The sequence below is a fragment of the Protomyctophum bolini genome (assembly GCF_963924005.1).
Source record: "Protomyctophum bolini genome assembly, chromosome: 21".
Taxonomy (NCBI): Eukaryota; Metazoa; Chordata; class Actinopteri; order Myctophiformes; family Myctophidae; genus Protomyctophum; species Protomyctophum bolini.
In genome coordinates, this window is record NC_137882.1 from 22,380,546 (window position 1) to 22,393,527 (window position 12,982).

The 12,982-nt window shown below is 42.6% G+C and overlaps 1 protein-coding gene across 2 annotated transcripts in view; it reads right to left on the bottom strand.

Moving 5' to 3' along the window:
• Window positions 1–10,858, bottom strand: part of LOC308336528 (disco-interacting protein 2 homolog C-like) — a 76,609-nt gene extending 65,751 nt beyond the window's left edge. For both annotated transcript variants that reach the window (XM_080793898.1, XM_080793897.1), the window contains exon 1: window positions 10,307–10,858. In XM_080793898.1, the coding sequence (XP_080650024.1) occupies window positions 10,307–10,385 (79 nt within the window). In that variant the 5' untranslated portion in view covers window positions 10,386–10,858. The remainder of the gene's footprint in view (window positions 1–10,306) is intronic.
• Between the last annotated feature and the right edge of the window lie 2,124 nt (window positions 10,859–12,982).

Consider the following 12,982-nt stretch of genomic DNA (forward strand, 5'->3'; position numbering starts at 1 on the left):
ATCTGCATGACATCATTTACAACAAGAATTCTACACAATTAGAGAATGTAGAATAATTGTTATTTTTGATCAACGTTTGCCTGTTATCTCTCCTATCGTACATCAACATCAATAGAGCATGGAATTGTGGACAAAACCTTATCCAACAAGTTGCAACAACAACAAAATATTCAAAGTGTTATGTCTGTGAGGCTAAATGTCATCAAATGGCGGTCCGTGGCTCAAATGCCCAATAAATAATGGACCTTGATTCAAAAAAGGGTTGAAAACCACTGCAGAAAGGGTCATAGCAACCCGCAAAGCGAAATTGATCCCAGGGTAGCTAGCATCCAACTCTCCTCCCTTCCCCTCTACGCTCTGTGACAGCTTTTAGAAAAGTGCTGCGCATTCATTTTTTTGATATCCAAAGCATTTTTGCCATGACAAAAAAAAGCTTTCTATGGACACAGCCCCCCTAGACAGCCTGACCTATAACGTATAAATGTCACCAGTTAAGATCCCTGAAGCAGCCAAATGCATGTGGCTGCCAGCCATTGATCCTGTCGGACTCCAAGTCTCCAACCCTACTCTGGAAATGAAAAGGAGCTAAAAATGCCAAAAAAAAAGCCTCAGTCTTAGACATTATCCTCAGCTCTGGCCGTAGGAAGTCTTCTAGACCAGGGGTTCTCAACCTGGGTGTCGCAACCCCTTGGGGGGGTCGCCAGATTATTATTTATTTAATGTTTTTGGCTGACTGACCATGTGCATTTAAACTTGTAGCACTGCGTGTGTACTACTGCGTTTGTACCCACCCAGTAATTAATTAGACTTGGAGTCAGATATTGTGCTCTAGTTTCATATCCATTTGAAAGATGTTTGGGAAGCACAAACATATGGGGCACACAATTGGCAACACAGGTGGTAATTGATCACACCGCCTATTTTTATATGGCCCATACATTTGTGCTACCTAAAGGAAGTTTTGATATGTTCAGTCCTGCACTCATTCTGGGCCCCTCGCCGGAAAGAATGTCGTCCGTATTTTACTAAATATAAGTTTTCTGCCAGGACTTTCAAAAGAATATGAAACTAGTCCCCAAAACGACTCCAAGCCTTAGGAATTAATTATTGGGTGAGTGCACAGTCCGCAGTGATACAAGTTTAAATGCTGACGAGGTCAGTCTGCTAACCATGCATAGAAACGATCTATGGCTGTGTATTTGGAATACATGAAATATTTAGAAATGATTGAACCAATGTCCAGTTCAACCAACTGAACCCATGCAGTAGCCTACTTAATGCAATCGGCGATCGCAACTCTCAGCGCTGCTAGAGCAGTGAGTGCACACACTGGGAAGTGGGAACAATTACAACCAAACAACACATGTCAATGTGACATGACAGGTCGAGTACCTGCAGTGATTATTAGCTACTGCCAACTAGGTAAGTGGACGTACAGGATGAGGCTGAATAATTGACAAGATTGATTGGAAGGCTGCGATGCAATGCAATATTACTTCTACTACTACTACTACTACTACTACTACTACTACTACCACTACAATTTAGTAAAAAATAAATGTTGTAGTATATCATGGCTTACAATTGGGAATAAAATGGGCTCTTGGGCTTGAAAAGGTTGGTTACCACTGCTATAGGCTAACAAGACAACATCTAGTTATAGAACAATGTCCAGTTCAACCACACTGAACCCAGTACACTACAACATTACTAAACACCTGAACAACACACACACACACACACACACACACACACACACACACACACACACACACACACACACACACACACACACACACACACACACACACACACACACACACACACACACACACACACACACACACACACACACACACACACACACACACACACACACACACACACACACACACACACACACACCTTACCAACCATTAATGACCAAAAACACTAAAAATCCATCCAAAATAGAGTTTTATGGTATTCCATGCAAAATACTTGGTCTAATGCATGACATTTGCTTTCTACAGTGTTTATGAAAGTGTATATGCACAATGGATTTGATTTATGCATTATTCATTAAATAATGTATATTAACCCCTTCATGCCTGAAAACCCCCAAATCCCATAAAATATATCGTTTTAGATTAAAAGAATGTAATGCACAATAATCAATATCAAATCTGTTTTCTAACGAAACTGTAGCATATTTCTTATCAGGTGGTTGCATATTCACTTTGCAGGCCATCTGTCTTGACTTGAGCATATCTTGCATTAAACTTCCACAGAAAATATCCCACAAAAATAGGGTTGTGAGATTTCATGCAAAGATCAAACCATCAAATGTACTTTCTCCTCATACATACATTAATATACGTACATACATGTGGCATACATACATACATTCATACATGTGGTCATGTTTAATGTTTTGAATTGACTGAATACTTTAACCCTGTTAAATAATACAGGTCTATAGAACACAAATATTATTCCACCGAAATGAATAGACAGTCACTAGTCAGCTGAATAAAGTAGCATTTTTAAATCATTAATCATTACAGCTATGCATATGAATATTATGTGTAACTTTGTCCTGCTATGCATCATGCATGCCTTGGTGATTTTGTTATATACTGTATAGGCCTACAGTAGGTCCACTTTTAGCTGAAAGCGGGCTTTCTGGTTTTCTGTGACTGTCAGAGTTTTTGCTAAGATGTTGAATGGGAAAGAAGTTCTTTCTAGACAATTAAGACAATTAAGGTACACACACAGTGACTCGTACAACATTTAAATACCACACACACACACCAACATACCAAGTGCAAAAAGGAGAAGAACATCCTCACCTCATAACCTTCGACCCCTACCCTGTCTGCCCTCTGCAAGGACTCTGTTAAGGAGTGTGATTGACAGAGGGACAAAGGAATGCTTGTACCTATTATATTTGCACGCATGGATCGCGTACCTCCTACCTGATGGCATTAGCCGATACTCAGGGTATAGTACATGGGAGGGGTCGGACACAATTTTCTTAACCTGCCCAATGGTGGCCTGCTCAAAGATGACCTGGGGGGTGATGGGAGGTGAAGACATGCCCATGATCTTCCCTGCCATTTTGGCTAATCTAAGGATCTCAGATTTGTACTTGTACAGTTAGGTTTCAAAACCATGGTGATACCATACCGTAGAATTGACTCTATAATAGCTCTGTAGAAGATCAGCATTATGTTTCTACTTACACCAAAACGCCTGAGCCTCCGGAAAAAATGAAGGCGCTGGTGTACCTTTGCACACATACATGTCACATGGGAGTGCCAGCTCATATCACAATCCATGTGTACTCCTAGATATTTATAGGAGGTGACCCGTTTGATGTCATGACCATGTATGGTGATCGTGGTGTGGTCACTGGTCACCTATATAGACCTGGCTGGGATCCACTACAATCTCCTCGGTTTTCCATAACTTGTAAGTGATGTTCATCACAACAGGTTACAAACCTGCCCACTCCAGTTGTATGGCTACTGATGTTACCTTCACTAAGTTCACTTGTGAGTAAACTAAGGCTGACTGTGAGCTGACAGTCCTTTGTGTATAGGGTAAACAAAAGGGAGGAACTAACTGTCCCCTGGGGGGCCCCTGTACTGCTTACTGTTATAATCATGAGTTGCACGTACATCTAAGTCTATGTACTTGAACTTGAGATACAGTGTACTTAATATGTATTGTGTACTGCCTGAACTGTAGCATACGATAGGCTACGAAAGACATCTCAGCGGCAGCAAGGTCAGCCTTGCTGCAGTAGGCACGTTATTTTGTCTCATATCTTATTGTCACGTCCAGCACTATATGTTCCCTGTAATAAACTTTGTGAACCTTTAGCGTGATACTGTCTCGTGTCGCATTATTGTTCTCCCGGGCCCGCCGCCGCAGTCGCCGTACCGAAGGAATACTTCAACCGGATTATCACACCCCACCCAGCCTGCACACACTACCTGTCTGTCTGTCTGAACCAGACGAGGGTCCAATTAGAGTTTACAACACTTACTGCCCTATCAAAGAGCGCCAAATTAAATCTCACCTGTTGTGGGCTATTAGATAGAAAGGAGAAATGCCATCTAATCAAAACCGGATTCACCTTCATCTCAGATAACTTACGAAGAAGAATGTCTGGATGGATTGTATCAAAAGCTGAGCTAAAATCAACAAAGACAAGTCTTGCATTAAAAAAGTATAAAGCTTTTATTCTCGGGATTTGTTTGTGTTTCGGGCATTAAGGGCTTAATAACTAAACATTCTCAAGGGATATCACTGGGCACCCTCTTGAATTGTTAAGAGGTGACTCCAAGATACAAGAATCAGTTGAGGAAAAAACTCCATGGCTCCCAGACTAACACACACGAAATGTGTCATTATATTTGGGGGGGGGTTCACAAATGCACAACGAACGGACAGCGGGTGCAGTACTTAGTTTAGACAGTTTTGGTTTAGACTAGTCATTAGTCCTACAACTACAACCTATCTCAAACCCTCACACCTAAACCTAACCTTAACCCATGTCTAACCAATGACTAGTCTAAACTAAGTATGCACCCCACGGACAGCGCCTCATGTTTATCATTCTATCCATGCTCATATACGGCCATTTACGTCGACATCATGGTAAAACTTCATGTTGTGATATTAATATAGCAGCAGCAGTCTATGCTACAAAGTACTTCATCATCGTATCCTTGTTTAAACATTGATTTAACTGAGAAGTGTTCTGCTGTTGTACAATCATGACAGAATCACGACAGTTTGACATTGTTCAGCTCAGTTTCGGTGCGCAACAGAGACAACTCACTTGCTTGCTGTGAGCTGCTGAGTGGCATATCCCCGCCAGGCCAGGTTGTATACCTAGGCCTGTGGAATTCATAGGCAGTCATAGTAGCCAATTTGTAAGGGAATCTGCTCAAACTGACTGATACTGATCCTTTAAGAAATATATAATAATAAATAACAACAGTTAAAATAGCCTATTTACAAACTCACAATGCATCAAATTGTTATCTTGACACGTTGGGAGCTTGTAGATCTGCTATTTTTTACAGGTGCTGCGTTACTGTGAGCGCTGAGCAGCCCGGGCGCTTATCCCCGCCAGGCCAGGTTGTATACCCAGGCCTGTGGAATTCAAAGGCATAGTCATAGTAGCTGATTTGCATGGAATCTGCTCAAACTGACTGATACTGCTATAGAAGAATATATTGCTGTCAGGTGGAAACCTTGTATGACCAAAACCATTCATTCCTTTACAAAATATATAATATTAAATAAATAAAATAGTTAAAATAGCCTATCTACAAGCTCACAGTGCATCCTATTCATATCTCACCATGTTGGGAGCTTGTCTGCTATTTTTAACTGTGGACCACCACCGCTGCAAATATAAAAGCAACTGGTAAATGTCATCATTTCTTTCTACATTTTTATCCCACGATGTTGCAACCTATTGCTTTTACCCAGTGTCAATTATCTAATGTAATCCTTAATTAAATAAATGTAATCCCCGGCTGGCCAGGGGGAGGTAGTTTAGAGACCTGCAGGATTCCTGCATGTTTTTTGTGAGGGTACCTACCCTAGGGGACACAGGGAAAACATGCAAACTCCACACAGAAAGGCCATTTTGCCAACTCCACCCATGGTATGGGCACTGAAGGAGAGAACACGCCCCCAGCACCCACAGCGTCCCTGGTCTAGTCTTAAGTATAATGCAGTCGTGCGCCAATAACGAGTGGTTAAGGCGCATAGCACATAATGCGCTCTAATGCAGCCTGACAGCTAGTCGCTGGTTCGATTCCCGAGCCTAACAACCGTTGCCACGTGTCTCTCCCTGTCTCCTTCTCCCCGTTTCCTGTCAGACTCCACTATCCACTGTTCTATCCAAATAGAGGCAGTCATGCCCCAAACTATATTGACGGATTTTCAAGTGAAAAATAGTTTAAATTAGGCCCTTAGTGTCCCTATTTTGGCCCAAATTTCTAGGTAAAAATAAGATGTTTTCCATGTTTCCCCAAAATTGAAAAAAATAACAACATGTCGGGTCGCAGCATGTCGTGAGCTTGTAGATCGGCTAATTGTTGTACGAAAAAGTATATAAGGTTTAAAAGACTGCACACATTCATCTCCCATTCGACCTGTTCTAAGTTTAAAACATCAGTACACTCATAGAAACATCAGTACACACGCACGCACGCACTAGAATACTAGAATACTTTGCATGATCAGAGTAACGGTGTCAGTCTGCACACAAACAATATTGAACAGGTAGGTATACAAACTCAACCCGCTTTTCTATACAGTAAGTGTCCACACACCTACTGTACACAAACATGTCCATCACACTCAACGAGGACGTGGTGATGACAGCATGCGTGACAAGCTGTCCCCTCTGTAATCTCTCATAATAACTTGAATTTGAAAATTCCGGAGGAGGAGGGCCTATGGCGGAGCAAACGGGCAACATCCACATTCTGTTTGGCTCTGCCCTCCAGAGGCAAATTCAAAATAAAAGGAAAACAGCTGTCTTTTTTTGCCAACGGGTTCCCGCGATTGTCCCTACTGTGATCCATCAAAGACCCTGTCCACACACTGACTGACATGTGTGGACACTTGTGCACATGGCAGTTGTGCCATGTGCACGCACATACAAACGCACACACACACACACACACACACACACACACACACACACACACGCCGAACATTTCTCATCTGTGTCAGGTGGAAAACTCATATGACCAAGAAGACTGTCACTTTTCAGGACTCAAATTCAGTACTTTGGATAATTTCGCGTGACTCTAGCATGATCGAGTAGGGAAGAAACACCTGGAGATAAGAGTTTTCTGCCTGACAGCAAAGTCATGTCAGTGAGTGTTTGATCTTGCAGTTTGACAGGACACGTCATTTCCGCAGGAGGAGGATGAGGAGAGTGCCGGAATGTCTCATTATGACAATAGCAGCTGCCAAGAGCAGGTTCTGCTCTGATAGACACACTGCATGGCAGCATGGACACAGACAGGAATAAGTACTCAACACATATTTTACAACACACAACACATATTTTACTAAAAGTCTCAATACTGCAAATGGAGAAATGTATCGGGCATCAAAATTTACTTGAAGTACAGAATGTCCCATTTGATTTCACAAGTTTTCAAACAAGCTCGATCTACAAGCTCACAGTGCATCGTGGTGCGACGTATTGTTTTCCATAATTGCTTTCTATTTTCAAATGGCCGAAATGTATATAGGGCTGAAGTGGTTAATGTACTGTATGTTTTGTAATAATAATGGAGATATGCAAAGTAACTAGTAACTAAAGTTTTTTTTTTAAATGTAGTGGAGTAAAAGAAACAATATTTGCCTCGTTTGAGATGACAGTGGAGTAGAAGTAAAAGTACCGGAAATTAACCAAATAGACCCTTCTTGTGGGCTTAGGCGAGAGTGCCGTGCGTGCGTACACATGGGAACCAAATGGACGGCTTGTGAGTCTAGTCTTTAGATCTGAAAGCGTACAAATGAGAACCAAATGGACCCGTAACACTGAGCATGTTGGCGTCCCCAGAGATTTAAAAAGGTATCAGATGGAGGGGGGGTTCCGTGCCGTGGTACAATCAATGCACATCAAACAGAGGGTCCTTGAAATAAATAAATACAGTAAAACACCCTCGTGTAAAGTGAGGGGTGGTCTTATCATCATACATCATCACATTAGGGCCAATCGCTTTTGACGTCGTCAACTTTTATTCTCCCTTTTTAAGCCCCAGTCAATCAATTCATCGCTATGGAGTATGGGGCACACACATAAATATTTTAAAGAAAATCACACCCGTGTGAAATGAGGGGCGCCATTGTTATCGTACATTAATTTATGTTATCATTTAACCATGATACAATGTTTCAAAAATACATTCTTCAATACATTTATATTATATAAATGTAATTATATTTAACACTTTAAGGGATTTAAAATACGGAAATCAAGTCATCCTCTGGCTTCTGGGAAATTGAGCCCAATGCAAGTGGACGGGCAATTTGTTTAGACTACAACATGCTGTGCACTGTGGTTTCGTTTCGCATTGTCATGGCCGCTGGTGCTTCTGATCATAACAAACCAACAGACCATTTTTCGCCTGATTTTCGAGGTTGAAAGCTGCAAATACTTCAGCGTATGCTCTAAAGGTAATACACAATCTTGGCAGCGTAGAATATTGGATTAAATAGTGGGGAACATGGGTTATGCAGTAAGACTGTTTAATGTATATTTAATATTTAAAAAATATAGATAGTATGAAAAAGAGTAATAAAATGATCAGCACTTATCATCATCATACATCATCATGGATCATCCCATACTGGCCATTGGCCAATCACAATGCCTGTTGCGGCTTGCCTGTGATTGGTTAGATGACACGTTGTGGGCTTGTAGATCGGCTATTTTCAGCATGCAACTAATTGTAAAATGACTTACAGTGGATCTCTTGTCCACTAGTCCCTTCCTAACATTTTAGTCTAGTTTTTATTTGTTGACGAAATTGTCAGTATATTTAGTCTTAGTTTTAGTCATCATAGCTTAGTTTTCATTTAGTTTCCATTTAGTTTTCGTCAGTGGAAAAAGGTAGTCGACGAACATTTTTCGTCTTAGTTTGTCTACGAAATCAACACTGCTTCGCAAGGAAGGAATCACAGGAATATTTCGCCTTCAGCAGAGAGGTGCGCGCCCGAGCCGGAGGAGGCGTCTACCTTTTTATGTCTATGTACACACAAAGCTGACACAACACAAAGCTGGAAATAGGAGGGGCTAGCACCCCTCAAAATAAAAGATATTCTCTCATATGGGGGTCCGAGCCACGGGCTACAATTTATCAATGTGGGAGTGCTTGACATGAAAACGTTTGTGAACCACTGGTAATGGTATACAGTATGTCGGTGTGTGTGTGTGTGTGTGTGTGTGTGTGTGTGTGTGTGTGTGTGTGTGTGTGCGTGTGCGTACGTGTGTGCGTGTGTGTGTGTGTGTGTGTCGTTGCAGTGAGAAAAAAAGAGTATGAATGGTGATGATGATGATAATAAGAATGGAGGCGTTTACAGTTATGTGATGGAATGAACAGGAAAAAAGAAACAAAACTATGATCGCCGTCACGCACACATGCTTACTCTCTCTCTCTCTCTCTCTCTCTCTCTCACACACACACACACACACACACACACACACACACACACACACACACACAATCTGGCTAACAGCCCATGCATATCTAGGCTTCTCACACACAATGTAGGCCTTGGGAGCCTATATTGATGAATAAAATATGTCCCCCACCATTAATATATGTAGCTATATAGCTGCAGTCACAGAAGTGTCCTTGTAGCCTATACGGTATATACTGTCTGGCTGTATAGCTCTGCAATCATGTGAATTAAAACACGCTTGTTCTATGATGTGTCGGTTGCTTTGATTGAACGGTTTCTAGAGAGAGAGAGAGAGAGAGAGAGAGAGAGAGAGAGAGAGAGAGAGAGAGAGAGAGAGAAAGAGAGAGCAAGTGATAGTGATTCCTCAAAGCATCCCTCTCTCATCCTACAGGCCGAAAGCACTCATCCTGCCAGCGCCGGATCATCACACAGCCACATCAAAAGCCACCAATCAAACAGCCGCCAATGCTGTGATCAAAACCCATGACACACACGCACGCGCACACACACGCACACACACGCAGCAGGTACACGGGGAGCAGCAGCGACAGGCAGCACTATAGCGCTCCAAACTGTCAACATCTCAAGGTCAAAATAACGGTCTTGTTGTTTTGTGTGGGTTTCTGTCTTTCCGCCCACCCTCCGCCATGAGCCAGACCCAAATACCGGGACCGGACCGGTTGTTTACAACGGCACCGAGCCCGGAGACAAAGAGACGAGCGGGGCGGGTGAAGTGAAGCCCTATATCCGCTCATCCATTCATCCTCCTCTCTCAGAGAGAGAGAGAGAGAGAGAGAGAGAGAGAGTGGCGGTCTGGCCGGCCCAACGGGCCGCCGGTCCACATCTGGATGGGAAGAGGAGGAGCGGAGAGAGGGGGGGGGGGGAGTGGGTGGGCGCAGGAATGAACAATTGCATTCCGTTAGTTAGTATAGCCTAGTCTGTCTGTCCCTCCCGGGGTGAATGACGGATGATAGTAGTGAGGATGATGATGGTGATGATAGTGGTGGAGAGAGAGAGAGAGCATTATAAACCAGGACTCTCTCTGTCTTGTTGTGTTGTGTGTTGTGTGTTGTGTCTCTCTGTCTCTTACCCTCCGACAGCTCCAGCTCCAGCTCCGCCAGGCGGGCTCGCACCTCCAGCGGTATCGGCGACGCGGCGCGGTCCGCCATTCACTCAGTACCGCGTCGATATTATTATGATGATGATGAGGATGAGGATGAGAAAACAAACAGCAGGCAGGCAGCAGCTCTCCCCCTGGTTCAAAAACGCTGCTACTCCTCCACCACCACCTCCTCCTCTTCTCCACCACCTCCTCCGCTCGAACAGGGAGGGAAGAAGAAGAAGCTTCTTCTCCTCCTATATCGGCCCCTCCTCGGCCGTCCGTCGTCGAAACAAAAGGCAGTTAAATTAATGTAGGGGTGTCGGTGTTTAACGGGGGCCCGCCATGGCCCCTCTCTCCCTCTCCGCGGCGGCGGCTCCCTCCCACACGCGCACGCAGAAAGATGGAAGCCCAACCCGGGGAGGGGGGGAAAGGTTGGTGGTGGTCGCTGGGCTGGCTTGGCTGGAGGACCGTGGCGGTGATGAGACTCACGGCAGCCCCGCTACGGTACGGTACGGTGCGGTACGGTACGGTCGGCCAACAGCTTCTTTCCTCTCCTCCTCTCCTCTCCTCTCCCTCCGTTTGGTTTGCAGCTCGCTTTGCTTTGCCGCTGTCACGTGACGCATGCACACTACACCACACCACACGGTAGTTTGCACGTACTTCCGCCCTGGGACCGATAGGGGGCGTCGTTGTTCCCCGATAAGAAAAGGACGCGGCAACCTCACTCCACTCCACACCAGTGACCACGCCCTCCTCCTCCTCCTCCACCACTGATATACTGATTTTATTCAGTACATTTCATTAAGTCTAAGAAATAAAAGAACAAATTTAAGAAATTCCATGAATTAGAAGAAAATAATGAGTGAAAATAGCTGATCTGCAAGCTCACAACAGCTTTGTAGATCTATTTTCACTAGTTTTGGGTCCATTGATTGATTGATTCATTGATGAATTTATTAACCGATTGGAGAATTACAGTACATTTCAAGTACAACTCAATACAAAACTGTTAACTGTGGATGGACGACACCATAAAGTATTACACTTGTTTACAATAGGGCACACCATGTTCAATTCATCATTCACCAAAAATATTTTGTGCCAGGGAATAGATTTACCAGTTTTTTTTTTACTTTTTTAATAAATCTAAAAGATTTAAAAATGTCAATTTTTTTAAATATATAGTTATACACAACGATCACACGCTGTGAGCTTTTAGATCTGCAATTGAATAGACAACATATATACGTAATTACGTACAAGGATAAAGTGGTTTAAATGATTGTGACACAATGTTAACTACTTTTGCAGGGGACCTCCTGGAAGCTGGAACCCCCCCAAGGACACCTAGGGTTCCCCAGATCTGCGAATCACTGGGAAAAATAATGGGTTACAAAATCGTGGGATAAAAAACATATAACAAAAAAAATCCATGCGCTTCAATATCCGATGACGAGACTTAACACTAGCCATAGCCTATATTACTACTACTTACTACTATAATATGCAAATCAGTCTGACCTAGATACATTAACGTCATAATAGTCGACCCTGATTAAATTCATTCAAGCTCAATTAGCCTACAAACTTGATGTTGAAATTCAGACACAGTTGAACATTATAGGCCAACTAGTTTGTCATACCAATCTGTGTTTCCATTAGTTATGTGATACATCCATCCATGAAGTGTGTAGGCCATCAACAATCAAGTCATCATCATTACAATTACAAACTGCCAAGTTATTTACACATAATGGAATGAAGAAAATGACGTGCCTCAACTCCCACCTGCTGGTTAAACAAAGGCACTACAACAAGTGGCATCAATATGAACTGTTGAATCTATTGTATAATATAAAATGTGCATGGTCATGATATCACAGTAATGCTATTGTTTTAGTATTACTTTTAAACCTCTTGCATGTAGAAACACCAAAGTTAAGATAAATCACACATGTATTTTAAACTTCAAAGGCACTTTTAATACTTCTTTCTGAAAGTATTTACAACTGTGTGCATAGCAACAAACATTTGCCAGAACTGTACCTGTTCTTCCAGTGACAAGAACTTCACATTTAAAAACATAACATTATTTATTTTTTTAACCAATGAACATTGAACTGAAACAGAAATATAAGTCTAGTGCTAAATTGTATGCTAGAACAAGTGCTTATGTATATACGTTTTAATAACAACAAGAAGCAATGATGCCCCTGAGATGTTTGCGTTCATTTTAAGGCTTCGGTCAATAACGTTACAGCCCAGTTGTCCAACTCCCACTTCCTCAGAGTCGGTCCGTCTTACTTTCACTCAGTCTCTAAGTAAAGGAACTGGTAGTGAAGGGCAGATCTATATATGCCGACCAATTAGTGACACTCACTCAAGACGTACCTCAACTGGACTGCTCCCTTCTGAATCAAACCCTTTCACGCTTATATAAACAACACAGGTATGGCCTAGGGTTGGGATTCTTTTGGATTTTAACGGTTCGTGGATGAATGGTCCGATTCCATAACAAACAAAAAATAATAATCAAGGACCACCATAAATAACAAGTGTACGAATGGAACCAACCAAATGGGCCCATAAGGATCCATTTGTTTCCATGCGTACACTCATGGGTCCATTTGGTTCCATTCTTACACATTCGTACGTTGAAATTAT